The sequence below is a fragment of the Myotis daubentonii genome, chromosome 2, assembly GCF_963259705.1.
Source record: "Myotis daubentonii chromosome 2, mMyoDau2.1, whole genome shotgun sequence".
Classification (NCBI taxonomy): Eukaryota; Metazoa; Chordata; class Mammalia; order Chiroptera; family Vespertilionidae; genus Myotis; species Myotis daubentonii.
This window is the reverse complement of record NC_081841.1, coordinates 74,189,172-74,205,524: the sequence shown is the minus strand read 5'-3', so window position 1 is coordinate 74,205,524 and position 16,353 is coordinate 74,189,172. Positions and strand designations below refer to the sequence as shown.

General features: G+C 40.1%; 1 protein-coding gene across 1 annotated transcript in view; it reads right to left on the bottom strand.

The window, feature by feature from the left end:
* Window positions 1–2,857: 2,857 nt before the first annotated feature.
* Window positions 2,858–16,353, bottom strand: part of GLIPR1L1 (GLIPR1 like 1) — a 28,510-nt gene continuing 15,014 nt past the window's right edge. The window contains exons 4-6 of the mRNA XM_059681028.1: window positions 9,946–10,034; window positions 3,038–3,064; window positions 2,858–2,949 (exon numbers count right to left, since the gene is read on the bottom strand). Of these exons, the coding sequence (XP_059537011.1) occupies window positions 2,858–2,949; window positions 3,038–3,064; window positions 9,946–10,034 (208 nt within the window). The remainder of the gene's footprint in view (window positions 2,950–3,037; window positions 3,065–9,945; window positions 10,035–16,353) is intronic.

The following is a 16,353-nucleotide window of genomic DNA, read 5'->3' as shown; positions in this document are numbered from 1 at the left end:
CAAAAAGGAGGCACATGTGATCCTCCCAATGGACAGATTGTTCCAGCTCAGGGCTGCACATCTGCTGCAGATGGGCACTGGTCAGGTGTGCTATGATGAGGCAGAGATGGCAGGCGGTGAGACATAAGGTCGGACTAGACGGTCTGGAATCCACACAGGTGAGTCTGCGTCCTGTGGAAATATACAAGCATATCCTCTCCCCTGGGTTAAAAGTACATCAGGTCCCTTCCAGGCTCCTGTAAGCAAGTCTCTCCATTTGACGAGGGCTTTAGGTTTAGTTAGATCAGGGTTCCAATGCCTGTACATCGGGGAATTTCCCTCAGAATCTACATTTAGTATATTAATTACAAATTGAGCATGTTGTAGAACATGATGAGGAGAGGAATATTTAAACTCATTTTCTTGTAATTTTTTAATTTGTGTTTTTAAAGTTTGGTGAGCCCTTTCTACTATTGCTTGGCCTTGAGGATTGTAGGGTATTCCTGTAGTATGTGCGATGCCGAATGTAGAGCATAAGTTTTTAAAAGCTCTAGAGGTATAGGCAGGCCCATTGTCAGTTTTAAGTGCCCTTGGTATTCCTAGGTAGGAAAAGCATTGGAATAGATGTTGACTTACATCTTTAAAGGCTTCTCCTGTACGTGCAGAAGCAAGGATAACATGAGAAAAGGTATCAATACAAACATGCACATAGCAAAGTTTGCCAAAAGATGGGACATGAGTAATATCCATCTGCCATAAGTCACAGGGTCTAAGTCCTCTTGGATTAACTCCAGTAGCAGGGCTAGGAAAATGAGTAGGACAATGGCCGCAGTCACGCACAATACTTCGAGCAGCTTCTCTAGATATGCGATAATATAGACGGAGAGCAGAAGCATTTTGATGGTGAATGGCATGAGACCGTCGGGCTTCTTCTAGAGCTGTACAAACTACTGGGCGAGTTAGTAAATCCGCCTGATAATTTCCTTCGCTTAAGGGTCCTGGTAGGCAGAAACAGCAAGCATGGACCGGCTCCCGGCAGTGCTCATTTCCGCTCAGAAGTGGACCATTGAGTATGCATGTGTTCAACTTTAAAAAATATTGACAGCCTGGTTGGAGTGGCTCAGTGGTTGAGCATCGACCCATGAACCAGGATGTCACTGTTTCATTCCTGTTCAGGGCACATGCCTGGGTTGCAGGCTCAATCTCCAGTAGGAGGAGTGCAGGAGGCAGCCAATGGATGACTCTCTCTCATCATTGATGTTTTTATCTCTCCCTCTCCCTTTCTCTCTCTGAAATCAATTAAAAAAAAACATTTAAAAAATATCGCCAAATAGATTTCTAAAGTGGTTGCAATTAACACTGTTACCAGTAGCAGTAAGAGGGTGCTAGTTGCATCATATATTTGCTTCTGCTTGGTATCGTCTATATTTTTTATTTTAGTTCTTACAGAAATGGTTTAGTAATTTTCATTTACATTTCACTGGATAATAATGAACTGTAGCATTTTTAGATATGTATATTGACCATCTATATGCATTTGTATATGAAACTTCCCTTCAAATCTGTTGGGTTATCTTTTTCATATTGGCTGTGGAACTTATTTATAAATTCTAGTTCCAAGTCTCTTTTTAATTGTATTTGCTGAACCAATATTTTCCTATTCTGTGATTGCCTTTACATTCTCTTAATCAGAGTTCTTAATTTCAGTGTTGACCAGTTTACCATTCTTTCTGTTTGTTATTAGTGTCCTTTGTACCTACTTAAAATATATATATATATATATATATATATATATATATATATATATATATATATATATATATGTATATATACTTTTTTTATTGATTTTAGAGAGAGAAAGGGAGAGAGAGGGAGTGGGGGAGAGATTAACATCATTGTGAGAAAGAAATATTGACTTTCTGCCTCCTGCATGCCACTACAGGAGATGGAGACCACAAACCAGGCATGTGACTTGATCAGGAATCAAACCTGTGACCTCATGGTCCATGGGACGATACTCAACAAACTAAGTCACACCATCAGGTAAGGGCACCATCATGTCAGGGCACTGTCATGTCAGGGTACATACCTAAGTTGGGGGTTTGATCCCTGGTTGGGGCTCATATGGGAGGCAACTAATCAATGTTTCTCACAGCGTTGTTTTTCTCTCTCTCTTTTTCTTATTTCCTCTCTCAAATCAATAAACATATCCTTGGATGAGGATTTAAAAAAATAATCTGAGATACTTTTTTTTACTTTTACTTTTCTTCTATACAGCAATACTATATACCTTTGAATTAAAAATATAAATTAAATTATATAACACACAAGAGTGTTGAAGTTTTAACAATTAATCTGATGAGACATTTAGCCATGCACTTTTTTTTATTGTCATGTGTGAGACTTTCTCTTTTATATGAATGTTAGAAATAAAGTCAGTGGTGGTCCATTTCAAGGCAAGGCATTTAACCCTGAATGGAAAATGACTGGTAGTTTGCTAGCATAGCAGCCTGTGGACATGACAAAGTTCATGCACCTGGAGGGTCCCCGGGCAAACAGGATGCTAGGGAGGGGCACATTGACAGAGGAACTTAAACTGGAAAGGAAAGAATACCCTATAAGGAAATAATGAAACTTAGGTGAGGTCCGGGAAGATTGTATACCCCCTAGTACTCAGCCAATGAGGAACCAAGGGAGGGACCTGAGCACCAGGGAATAAAATGTGGGTTGTAAACCTTTTGGGTGTGCCTGCCCACCAGACACCTGATCTTGCCAGACCAACATTAAACACCTCACTTTTGCTGTACTTTGTGTCTCCATGTCCATTATCTTTATTTAATTTTGGACCGGTGAGTGTGTTTCCCATAATGCATAAAGATTAACACATTCTCAGAAGAACACAAAGTAGGCACAATAGATTACATGCTGCCAACTGTGGTGCTTCCCCCTTTGGTTCCCAATTTGGATATTCTGTCAATAAAAAACAACAGTTAAGAGCTCAAGTTAGTTTCAAGGGACCAAAGTAATTAAATCAATTCTCAGATAGTTTTATACATACCTACAAGTCTTTCACGTGTTTCATTTCCTATAATAGAAAAAAGTAATATAAAATTAAAAGTATTCATTTGCTTTTTGGGCTTTTAGAATAAGTTAATGAACTTAGTAAACAAAATTTGGCTTTTTAGCTTAAAAAAAAATGATGAAAGTTTCCTCCCCAAATCCTGTTGTACTTAAAATCCGTGTGATGTTCTCTGCCAACAATGTCATTTCCACAAATATTTCTAAAATGCTTTTTGCGTTGAAGGCATAAAAGCCAAACATAGACAAAACTATATCACTTTATATTTGATGCTCTGTCATACCCATTTAAAAATCTCTGAAAAAGGTAGTCCTTCATGTAGTGCTTTGGGTACCCACAGCCTTCCATGAAATATCTCACTCATTTCTGCACTGGCCCTTGCTCTGAATTTTGCTCAATGTCTTTCCCCCTTCAAATTATTCTCCCCTATTTACTGTTTGATCAGCAATCTGCAGTTTGTAAGGAATGCATTTATTTATTTATTTGTTTGTTTGCTTATTCATTCATTTAGTCCTTCTTTTCTTCCTTTTTTTAAAATTTTTGGCTGTGTATTTAGCATGATTCCAGCCTTTGGACGTAATGGTTATCAGAACCAAAATAAAGTTCCTCTCCTTACAGAAAAATAAGGAAAGAAAATCTATCATCAATTTAAAAATGGACTAAGGAAATAAAAATGATCATTACAGAGGGTGATTAGTACTATAAAAAAACAAAATGCCTCAAAAGATAGACAATAATGAGGAACGTAAACTAATACCTAAAACTTATTGAGAGCTTACTTTATTTTGCACTCGATCACTTTGTATGACACTTAAATGCTCTTAATCACCTCCTCAGTAAAGCCACCTCACATAAGTTCAGGAGGCACAGAGAGGCACAAGCAACAGTCAAGATTTTGTTTAAAAAGTGATAAAAAATAATAAGAAAATAAGAATACAGGAAACAATAAATAAACAATAATAAAGGAGGAAACAGGATGTGATAAAAGTTTAAAAAAATTAAAAACCACCCTGTATCTATCTCTTTGCAATAATTTCAAAATATTAGTTAAATGAACCAGTTTTTAAAAATATACTTACTCAAAAAGGAGTTGAGAGTAAAAGTAAATTTTAAAAAATTAAACTTACAATGTAATACTTAGAAACAATATCCAGAAAGCAAAAAAAAAAAAAAGTAAAGAAATACTATGATGAAGTTTACAACATTGAAGAAAGAGATTGGGGATCATTTGATGAGATGCAGAAAATACCTTGTAAAATTAAACATTCATTCAAGATAAAAGATCCCAGCAAAATAAGGAAAGAGAAAACTAACATAATCTGGCCATAAGGACTAATTAAAAACACTTTAAAGCAAAAATATATAATTTTGAAATATGTCCTAAAAAATATGGAGCAACAAAATGGTCTCCACTGTTATACATCACTATAGGCCCAGTGCATGAAAATTTATGCACTGGAGGGGGGTCCCTCAGCCCAGCCTGTCCCCTCTCACAGTCCAGGAGCCCTCAGGGGTGGGAGGTGACCCAGCGATCAGGGGAAGGTGATGCCCCCATCACATCTGTGCTGCTGCCACTGCTGGCAGCAAAGCCTCAGCCAGCCCTGTTTACCTGACCCTGGGTGGCTCTGGGTGGCTACGCAGCCACCATCCGAGGCTTGCGTGCGCCTTAGGCTGGCATGGGCAGCTGGGAGGGCTGAGGGTGGGTCTGGCTGCACTGTGTTACTGCCACCCCCCTGGCTTGGCTGAAAGGACTGGGGGGCTCTGGTGGGGCTGAGGGAACTGGGCAATGCCATCTTGTGGCTATGGGCACCACCATTTGTGATGGCATGATGGTCAATTTGCATATTCCCTCTTTATTAGATAGGATTGTATTGGAAGAGTCACTGACTATTAATATTAGTAAAATAAATAACTGATGTAAAGTTTATATGGAAAAACATATTTTTATATAGAACATTAAGAATATACAAGACCATTAACAAACTATTAATAAGAGAATTATGTAAGATTTCTGGATATTAGACTAATATAAAAATAATTTATATTCTATAAATTAGCAAAAATAAATTAGGAAATATAATCTTAATATGCCATTTTAAAACAACAAATACATGCTACTAAGGAATCTAACTTGGTGTGCAAGGTCTTTACTGAGAAAAGTTTAAAACTTAACTGAAAGACATTTAAACCCAAATAATCTTTATTAATATAAATAGTCAATGTAATAAAGATGTTAAATCTTCATAAATTTACCTATAAACTCAATGTTATGCCAACCACAATTTCAAGGTCTTCTATGGAATCGATGAGCTTATCATAACATTAATTTCCAAGAGTAAAGGACCAAGAATCACCAAATATTTCGAAATAGTTGGAAAAGGAACAAGTTGGAGAAAACACCTCCTAGCAGGTCTCGAAGTTTATTGAGCCTTTGCAGTTTGTGCAGTGCTGTATTGGAGACCATTGTCAATACCTACTTAAGTCTCAGCAATGTAGTCGTTTGGGACAGACAAAAGCGGTTGTCAATCACAGCTAGAAAATCCAAATAAAATAGAACAAAACAGTGCTTAAGAGCATCAGAGATTCAAAGCAACAAAGACTAGAGCAGTGATGGCGAAACTTTTGAACTCTACGTGTCAGCTTTTTGAAAAACCCTAACTCTGGTGCCGTGTTACATATAGAAATTTTTTGATATTTGCAACCATAGTAAAACAAAGATGTATATTTTTGATATTGATTTTATATATTTAAATGCCATTTAACAAAGAAAAATCAACCAAAAAAATGAGTTCGCGTGTCATAGGTTCGCCATCACTGCTCTATACACTGGATGCTTCCAAGACAGCAAAAGCCAAAAGCTTCCAGGTCTTTTAAAGACCAGTTTCAGAACTGGCACTATATCAAGTCCTTTATTCAAGGAGAGGAGATATATGGTCCACTCCTCAATCGGAGTAGAGGCATGCATGTAGAAGGAGAGTGGGGGTGGGGGGAGGAATAGTTGTTGGCCATTTTTCAAGTCAGTGTACCACTCCAAGAGACAAAATATCCTTGCCTTAACTGGTTTGGCTCAGTGGATAGAGCGTCGGCCTGCGGACTGAAGGGTCCCAGGTTCGATTCCGGTCAAGGACATGTACCTTAGTTGCGGGCATATACCCAGTAGGGGGTGTGCAGGAGGCAGCTGATCCACGTTTCTCTCTCATTGATGTTTCAAACTCTCTATCCCTCTCCCTTCCTCTCTGTAAAAAATCAATAAAATATATTTTTTAAAAAAGAAAGAAACAGCAACAACCTTGAAAGTAGAAACAGACCCACAGGTGATTTGGATGCTGGAGTTTGTAAGGGGGTTGGAATATTTGAAGGTGTTGATAATGGAGCTTGAGGGTGGGGGAAGTTAATAGAAACATGGGCTTGGCGGCTACATGGCATGGAGTCAGATTTTTCTTCAATTGCAGGAAGAAGCAAATGAGGGATTTTAAGAAAAGAAGGTATTTGATCTGATTTTCTTTGGGTAAACAGTTTGGAGTAGAGTAGGAAGAGCATCATTAGACTGGACTAGTTCAGGAGAGTAATGACAGTGGCTTGGATACTGGGCAGGAAGGAGAAATGAAAAAGAGAGTGTTTCTTTGTTATCTTTTTATTTTTTCAAGGAGAAAACACTAATTTCCAGGTGGGACATAATGCAGGAAGGTTATTTTTTAAATTGCTTTGAATGAAATCTGATTTTAGATGCACCATACTCTAAGTCATTCTTTAATTGATGTATAAAATGGATATTCAAACATACATATCTCATGGAAAGTTAATTATCACAAATTGAACATGCATAGATAACCTTTACGTATTAAGTCCCCTTTCCTTTCCAAAGGTAACCACTATCCTGAGTCCAAATGTAGAATAGTTTTGCCTGATTTTGAAATTTATATAAAGGAAATCTTTCAATGTGCTTTCTTTTTGTATCTGCCTTATTTTATGGCATTATAACTATTTCTTTTTCTTACATCTACCCCCTTCATCCATTTCACTCTATCTTCAATCAAAGAATTTATACACCTAACTTAAAAAGTATCTTTGTTCTGAGGACTAATAGGACGATGATGGAACAGAAACACTAGTTTTAAATCACAATTAATTTGGACATTGATTAACATGTTAAGCACCATGTCAGTCACAGGTCACTGACACTGTACTTTACATCGGGACTGGTCAGTCGCTGGTGTTGCCAGCATATTGGTGAAATCGGATATCACGGGCTAAACGGAAAGGAAGACAAAACAGGCTTGGTGCTTAACGTGTTAATGTGTTACTCCTGAGTGAGTCACTATTTTAATAATCCTATATAATATATGGGTAATATACAAATTGACCCTAACGGCAGAACAACCAGAACGACTGCTGGACCAGTCACTATGAGGCGCACTGACCAAGTCCCATCCCCGGGGAGCAGGCTCCCATCGCCTGATGGCTAATGGGGAACTGAAGGTGGGTGCCGGAGGATGCAGGAGGCACCAGGCCAAGGCCCCCGTACCGCTGGTTGCCCCACAAACACAGGGCACCCTACAGCAGGAGCTGGGCAGGAATGGCCAACCTCTCGGTCCCTCCATCCAGCTGCAGGCTCTGATTGCCCATGGGGTACCAGTTTCTATTAGTGGGAAGAAGATACAATAGAACAGCCTGGAAAAGGCGAATCTTTCCTTATTGATTCTTTATCGGCGGGCTTTAGAGAAATAATGGCCAGGTCCCCTGCTGGGTCCCTCGGAGTCCCATCTCTCCTCCTCTGCTGAACTCTGCTGGTTATCAGGTGTCCCAAGAGCAGGAGGGAGAGGAAAGCTGGACTTAGCAATGCCACCCACCTGAGGGTCAGGGGTAGCAGAGGGACGTGGTGACCATATATCGACTTTAGAGTCACACAGGCTCTGCCAGTTAGAGCTGTGTAACTTCTCTGAGCCTCGGTTTCATCATCTATAAAATGGGTATGATAATAGTACCAGCCTCATTGGAATGTTACAGCGTGTGCATAAGATTATGCATGTAAGGCTCTCAGCCCGGTGCTTGACAGGTACTAAGTGCTCACTGTTGTCACTGTGATTATCTGTCCCCTGCCCTCATTGGGCCCACGAACCTCAGTGCTTAACTGGCAAGGTAGGCAGGTGTGGAAATTCCCTGCTCCATGTCCTGGGGCCCCTGGGGTACTCCGATTCTGGATTCTGGATTCCGTATACACGGGCAAGATGGCTCTGCAACATGAAACCCCTGAGGGTCAGGAGTCCAGCCCGGTCCCAGCATGTGCCCTTGGGTCTCTGGGGCAATAACTGCTGCCTCCTCGCTTCCTGGCACTGTCCTGTCCTGCCTCAGTTGTCACTCACACCTGGAATCCCTGCGTCATCTCTGTGCATATCTGTTCCCCAGCAGCCCCCACTCCGTGTGCCTCCCAGCTCTGCCCTGCACTTGGGAAAATCACTTAGCCACTCCACACCTTTGTTTTCTCATCTGACAGCTGGGAATAACAGTGCCGGCCTCCTGGGGTTGTGGATCAAACCAGGTCGCCAGGTGCAGCACAAGTGCTGGGGCCTGTTTTAAGTGGCCATTCAGTGTCAGCTGTTCTGTTGCTACTGCTGAAAGGCGAGTCTCCTAGGAGTAGGGGTTCTGTGAGGTGCCCCTGTCCTGTGAAAACCCTGAATGAGAATCTTCAGCCTCTTTCAGAAACTAGGAGCTTATTAGCATAATAAACCACCTGTGAAGGACCTTTTGACTCCTATAAGCATTAACAACAAAGAGTAAAAAGCCTGAGGCCTAGATGTCTGTCCTGTATACCCATAGGTTGCTGGTTAGGTTCCCTGTCAGGGCACATGCCCAGATTGTGGGATCAATATTTCTCTTTCTCTCTTTCTTGCTCTCTCTCTCTCAAATAAATAAAAACATATTTAAAAAGATAAAGTTGGAAGTGAAGCCATTATGGCCCCATGGCTGCAAACTCTAGAAAAAAACATAACTCAACAAGAATAAGAGACTCTTAAAAAAAGAAATTATAGCAATAAAAATAACATAGAATTCCAATGAGGAAGAAACTGGGTATCTAAAAGAATTCATGTGGCTACAGGGGAAATCGCTAATGAGCCCAGTTTTTAAAACTCAAACTGGGAAAAATGTATTTGCAGCAAATAGTCAATAAATGGTTAGTATCTTTAACATATAAAGAGCTCACACAAATCCTATATAATAAAAGCCTAATATGCAAATTGACCGAACTATGGAACAACTGGTGGAATGACTGGTTGCTGTGATGCACACTGACCACCAGGGGGCAGAAGATCAATTCAGATGATCAGCTCAGCCAGAAGCTAGCTCATGGCTGGAGAGCGCAGCAGCGGTGGTGGGAGCCTCTCCTGCCTCTGTGGCAGCACTAAGGAGCAGTGAGCTGAGAGGTAAGGAGCAGCAAGCAGGCAGGTAGAAAGGAGCAAGGGGTCCCGGGCTGTGAGAGGGCACAGGCCGGGCTGAGGGACCTTCCCCTCCAGTGCACTGATTTCATGTACCGAGCCCCTAATAACTAATAAAAGGAGGAGAATGGAGGCAAATGTCAATAAAATTTCAACTTGTAGTTCCTTGTATAGTAGCAAATATCTACTGTATAGCAGCACACTGGATCACAGTTATACCTCACTCCCACCTGTCCTTTAGCCTCAGAGAGAAAATAATCAATGAAGAAGGGAGGGATTATCTGAGTTTAAGTGTGATTTATGACAAATGAGTTATATCATCAGAGAGCAGCAAGCAAATCTTCATAAATTCTGTATAAACTTGAGGAGAGCTAAATTTGAAAATATAATGAATTTATGGAAACTTTGCTCTCCAAATAGGAAATTACAATTTACTTTTTTCATTTTGCTTACTGCAGAGGCTGATTTCACAAGTGTCTTCTTTTCCACACATAGAGCAGGATGCTCCTTCAGTGTAAGGGTGGGCTCCTGCATGATTTCCTCTGTAAAAAAGGGAAACATTGAGTAGCCAAATGGCTATTTACTCCTCTAATTTTGTACATTTACTTATTTTTTGGTTGCTCATTAAGTCATGAATGTTGAAAATGACTTTTGTCTCAATTTTATGCTAATTTTTTTTGTAAAAAGATACTTTAAAACTGATCTCTACAGTGTGGTCTCAATATGTCAAAGTTATATCCTTTAAAATAAAAATTTTTATTGATTTTTTTAGAGAGCAAGGAAGAGAGGGAGAGAGGGAGATTAACTTGTTGTTTCACTTATATATTCATTCATTGGTTGGTTGATTCTTGTATTAAAACTGCAACCTTGATGAGCAAGACCAACATTCTAACCTACTGAGCCACCCAGCCAAGGAGTTATATTCTTTAATATGCAATAAAACATAAATTAGATATGAAACCAGTGTACTTATGTATGTGAAAGCCAAAGTTATTTTTTGTTTGTTGGTTGTAGAACACTAAGATTATCTCTTTATTTTGTAAATGGAATAGGCAAAATTTAAATAGCAAATAGAAACATATGCTTTATGGCTTATTTTAAAAGTATAATATCATCATCCTTATCTAGTCCTGTTTGATGATATACCAAAGTAATAGTACCATTTGGACAACCATTTGACAGATATTATGCCTGCTTTTCAATAGTATAAGCTGACACATTCTAACAAACCTGCTTTTTTCCATCTCAGTGTTTGTGGTAGACTTTACAAATGTTACGTAGAGTACCCAGAGAAAACATTAATAACATTAGGAGCACTCCATTAAAGAATAAGCCACAATTCATTTATCCACCCATTGTTTATGGACATTTGTGTTGTTCTGGTTTTTTACTATTACATATTAAAGTACTATGCACATTTTGAATATTCATATATGTCTCTTTATGGGCATACATTTCCTTGACTACATATCTAGGAGTGAAATAAATAGATCATATGGTCAGGGCATATTTAACTTTTTCAGGAAGTTCTACACTGTGTGCAAAATATTTGTGACACTTTATATTCCCACCAGCTGTGGTGGAGAATGCTAGTCCCTTCACATCTTCCTCTGGATTTAGAATGGCCAGTCTTTAGCCAAATTGATGTGTAGCGATATTGTGGTTTTAATTTGTATTTCCCTAATGATGAATGATACTGAGGTTTTTATCATTGCTTTTTTGCCATCTGAAAATTTTCTTTATTAACCTTTTATTCATTTTTTATCGTTTTAAGCATTCTTGATATTGAATTGTAACAGTTCTCCCTATATTCTTTTTTTTTCCTTAAAGAGGTAATTTTTTTTTTATTGCTTAAAGTATTACAAAGGGTATTACATATGTGTCCATTTTTTTCCCCCCGCCCTAGACAGTCCCCTAGCCTCCCCTATCCCCCGGTGTCTTATGTCCATTGGTTATGCTTATATGCATGCATACAAGTCCTTTAGTTGATCTCTTACCCCCCTACCTCCTGCACTCCCACCCTCCCCGGCCTTCCCGCAGCAGTTTGACAATCTGTTTGAGGCAGCTCTGCCTCTGTATCTATTATTGTTCAAAAGTTTATAATGGTCTCTATTATCCATGAATGAGTGAGATCATGTGGTATTTTTCCTTCATTGACTGGCTTATTTCACTTAGCATAATGCTCTCCAGTTCCATCCATGACGTTGCAAATGGTAAGAGTTCCTTCCTTTTTACAGCAGCATAGTATTCCATCGTGTAGATGTACCACAGTTTTCTAATCCATTCATCTACTGATGGGCACTTAGGCTGTTTCCAGATCTTAGCTATGGTGAATTGTGCTGCTATGAACATAGGGGTGGATATATCCTTTCTGATTGGTGTTTCTGGTTTCTTGGGATATATTCCTAGAAGTGGGATCACAGGGTCAAATGGGAGTTCCATTTTCAGTTTTTTGAGGAAACTTCATACTGTCTTCCATAGTGGCTGCACCAGTCTGCATTCCCACCAGCAGTGCACAAGTGTTCCTTTTTCTCCACATCCTCTCCAGCACTTGTCGTTTGTTGATTTGTTGATGATAGCCAGTCTGACAGGTGTGAGATGGTACCTCATTGTTGTTTTGATTTGCATCTCTTGGATGATTAGTGACTTTGAGCATGTTTTCATATGTCTCTTGGCTTTCTGAATGTCCTCCCTATATTCTTGATACAAGTCTTTTATCTGATATGTTTTGCAAAGGCTTTCTTTTACTCTGTAGCTTAACTTTTCATTCTCTTAGCAATGTCTTTGAATAGTGGTAATTGTAATTTTAATGCAATCAACACGTCAGTTTGTTCTTTTGTGGATCATGCTTTTGGTGTGGTAGCTAAAAATTGTTGGCTATGTTAAGGGCACAAAGTTTTTATAGTTTAGGTTTTAGACTTAACTCGTAGATTACTTTTTAGTTATTTTATGTTTTATTTTATTGATTTTTTACAGAGAGGAAGGGAGAGGGATAGAGAGTTAGAAACATCGATGAGAGACAAACATTGATCAGCTACCCCTTGCATACCCCCTATTAGAAATATGCCCGCAACCAAGGTACATGCCCTTGACCAGAATTGAACCTGGTACCTGTCAGTCCACATGCCAACGCTCTATCCACTGAGCCAAACCGGTTAGGGCAGGTTTGAGTTATTTTTATAGGTTTTATTTTATGCAGATTATATATATACTAGTAGTCCTGTGCATGAATCCTTGTGCCAGTAGCTCTCTGCGAGACCTCTTCACTCCACACCCGCTTCCCAGAGGCTCTCCGTGGCCTAGAGGCACAACCGAGGCTAGGTGCGGAACTCTTGCCTCATAGCCAGGGCGACGATGCAAGTGTTCCCACCCCACACCCCGCCCTGGCTGCTCCATGCCTGCTGCTCAGAGGCCCTCCATGGCAGAGGTGGAATGCTTGCCTCGTTGCTGTGGCAACGAGGCAAGCATTCCACCATGCCACTCATGCTGCCCGTTCTCAGTGGACGTCTCCCTGGGACTGGGGGATTCTGGCGGGGCTGAGAGGACTGGGCACCACAATCTTTGTGATGGAGTGACAGTTAATTTTCATATTACCCCATTATTAGATAGGGTATCATTATTAGATAGGATATCCTATCTAATAAAGAGGGAATATGCTAATTGACCCTCACACCAATGCAAAGATGGCGGCACCCATAGCCAATACAGAGGGAATATGCTAATTTACTCCTCTGCCCTCAAAGATGGCAGTGCCCACAGCCACTGGGTGGTGCCTAGTCCTCACACACCCCCAGCCACCCAGGGCTGGCCTGAGGGACAACCAAACAACTGAACAGCAGGGTGTGTTGGGCGACCAGGCTGGCAGGGGTGTTAGTGAGGGATGACCAAACGACTGAACAGCAGGCTGCGTGGGGTGACCATGCCTGCAGAAGGGCTGTGAGGGGTGACCAGGCTGGCAGGGGGGGCAATTGGGGGCAACCAGGCCAGCAGCGGGGTTAGTGAAGGATGACCAAATGACTGAACAGCAGGCTGCATGGGGTGATCAGGCTGGAGGGGCCAGGCATGAGGGGTGACCGGGCTGGCAAGGGGGGAAGTTGGAGGTAGCCAGGCCTGCAGGGGAGGTGCAGCTTTGGCAACCAGGCTGGCGGGGGGACAGTGTGGAGTGACTATGCCGGTGGGGAGTCAGTTGGGAGCGACCAGGCTGGCAGTAGGGTGCAGTTATGAGTGACCAGGCTAGCAGTTAGGGGGCAATTGGGGGTGAAGAGACAAGCAGTGGGCAGAAGTTAGGGGCAACCAGGCCAGCGTAGGGGGGGCAGTTAGGGGTGACCAGGCAGGTAGGCAGGTGAGCGATTAGGAGCCAGTGTTCCAGTATTGTAAGAGGGATCCTGGATTGGAGAGGGTGAAGGCTGGGCTGATGGGACTCCCCTGTGCATGAATTTCGTGCACTGATCTTCTAGTCCTATATAATATAAGAGTAATATGCAAATTGACCATCACTCCAACATACAAGATGGCCACCCCAATGTGGTCAAAGATGACCAGCAGGGGAGGGAAGTTGGGGGGAACCAGGCCTGCAGGGGAGGGCAGTTGGAGGGAACCAGGCAGGAAGGTGAGGACAGTTGGGGGAAACCAGGCCTTCTGGGGAGCAGTTAGGCATCAATCAGTCTAGCAGGGGAGTGGTTAGGGACAATCAGGCAGGCAGGCAGGAGAGCGGTTAGGGACCAGCAGTCCTGGATTGTGAGAGGGATGTCTGACTGCCCATTGAGAGCTGATCCCACCAGAATTAAAGAGGGTGCAGGCTGGGATGAGGGACACACCCTGCCCTGGGCACAAATTTTGGCCCTTGCAGCCCCAGCTTCATCTGGAAGGTCATCAAGACAGTTGTTTTGCTGTTCTGCCGTTCGGTCAATTTGCATATTACACTTTTATTATATCTATATCTATATCTATATCTATATCTATATCAGTGATGATGAACCTATGACACACGTGTCAGAGGTGACACACGAACTCATTTTTTGGGTTGATTTTTCTTTGTTAAATGGCATTTAAATATATAAAATAAATATCTAAAATATAAGTCTTTGTTTTACTGTGGTTGCAAATATCAAAAAATTTCTATATGTGACATGGCACCAGAGTTAAGTTAGGGTTTTTCAAAATGCTGACACGCTGAGCTCAAAAGTTTCGAGATCACTGATCTATATCTATATTTATATCTATAGTAATAGATAGGTGTATATAAAGATGTAGCTAGATAGCATCTTGTTCCAGCAGCATTTGTTGAAAAAATTTTTTTCTACTGCAATGCCTTTTTGTATCTATTAAAAATCAGTTGAACACATGTGGTCAACCATGTGTAGATTTAATTTTGAACTCCTTATTCAATTCTATAGATCTATATGTCTAACTTTATGTCAATATTACAATGTTGTGATTATTCTAGCTATACTAATTCTTGAAAACAATAGTGTCAGCACTAACAGGTTTTGCTCAGTGGATAGAGCGTCGGCCTATGGACTGAAGGGTCCCGGGTTTGATTCCGGTCAAGGGCATGTACCTTGGTTGGGGTCACATAAACAATACTGAGTGTGCAGGAGGCAGCTGGTCGATGTTTCTCTCTCATCAATGTTTCTAACTCTCTATCCTCTCCCTTCCTTTCTCTAAAAAATCAATAAAATATATTTAAAAACAAACGAACAACCAAAAATAACAATAGTGTCAGTCCTCCAAATTTGTTCTTTTTCTTAGTTGTTTTGGCTAGTTTAAGTCCTTTGCATTCCCATATCAATTTTAAGATCAACGTTTCTCAACATTTACAATAAAGGCCTGCCAGGATATTTATAATTGTGTTGAATATATATATCAATTTAGTGAAAAATTACATTTTATCAATATTTAGTCATTTATCCTATTAAAAAGGTACATCTATTTATTTTTATATGTTAATTTATTTCATGAAGATTTTATAACTTTCAATGTACCGGTCCTTCATACCTTCTGTCAGAATTGTCCCTAGATAACAGATATGTAATGCAATATTTGTACCATCTTTATTTGTAAAAATAACCATCTGAATGCATTCCCATAGTGTATTACAGTTAAGTACTCATTACATTATTAGCATTCAGTAGGTGAAAAAGTATAAAACTGTGCTTGAGAGGATTCAGATTGGTTCAAAGTCATTCACTGAACTCAGTCATTTTCCTCATTTTTACAGTCATAGCATTTATCAGCGTCATTCAACCCTAATTTACATAAGAAAACATTAAAGACAAAATCCCACTGAAATCATCGAACAATAGTTCATGCTGTTACAAATATATTATGCAAAATAGAACACTGGCACCACATTTGTATCATCCTGCTTCACAAAGATATATTTCATATACTAATTTATATTTTTAAGCTATTATGAATGATAATGCCATTTTATTTCAGCTTCTAATTGTTCATTGCCAGAATATGGGTATGCAATTGAGTTTTGTATCTTGATATTGTATCCTGAAGAATGTCTAAACTTACTTATTAGTTCTAGAAGAGTTTTCATAGACTCCATTAGATTTTCTACATAGATCGAAAGACCTGCAGTCAGCAAAGTATGGCCCATAGCTAAGAATTAATTTTTTTATATTAAAATACAAAAAAACAAAGATGGATATGTAACATAATGCATGTGTTCTGCAAACCTAACATTTTTGCTATCTGTACTTCACAGAAAAATGTTTCGCTGTTAGCCTTAACATTACATGCAGGTTTTTCACAGATGCCCTTTATTGGGTTTAAGATGTTGCCTTCTGTTTCTAGCAGGCAGAGAAAGTTCACTATGAATGAATGTTTGTCTTTTACTCCATCCAGTGA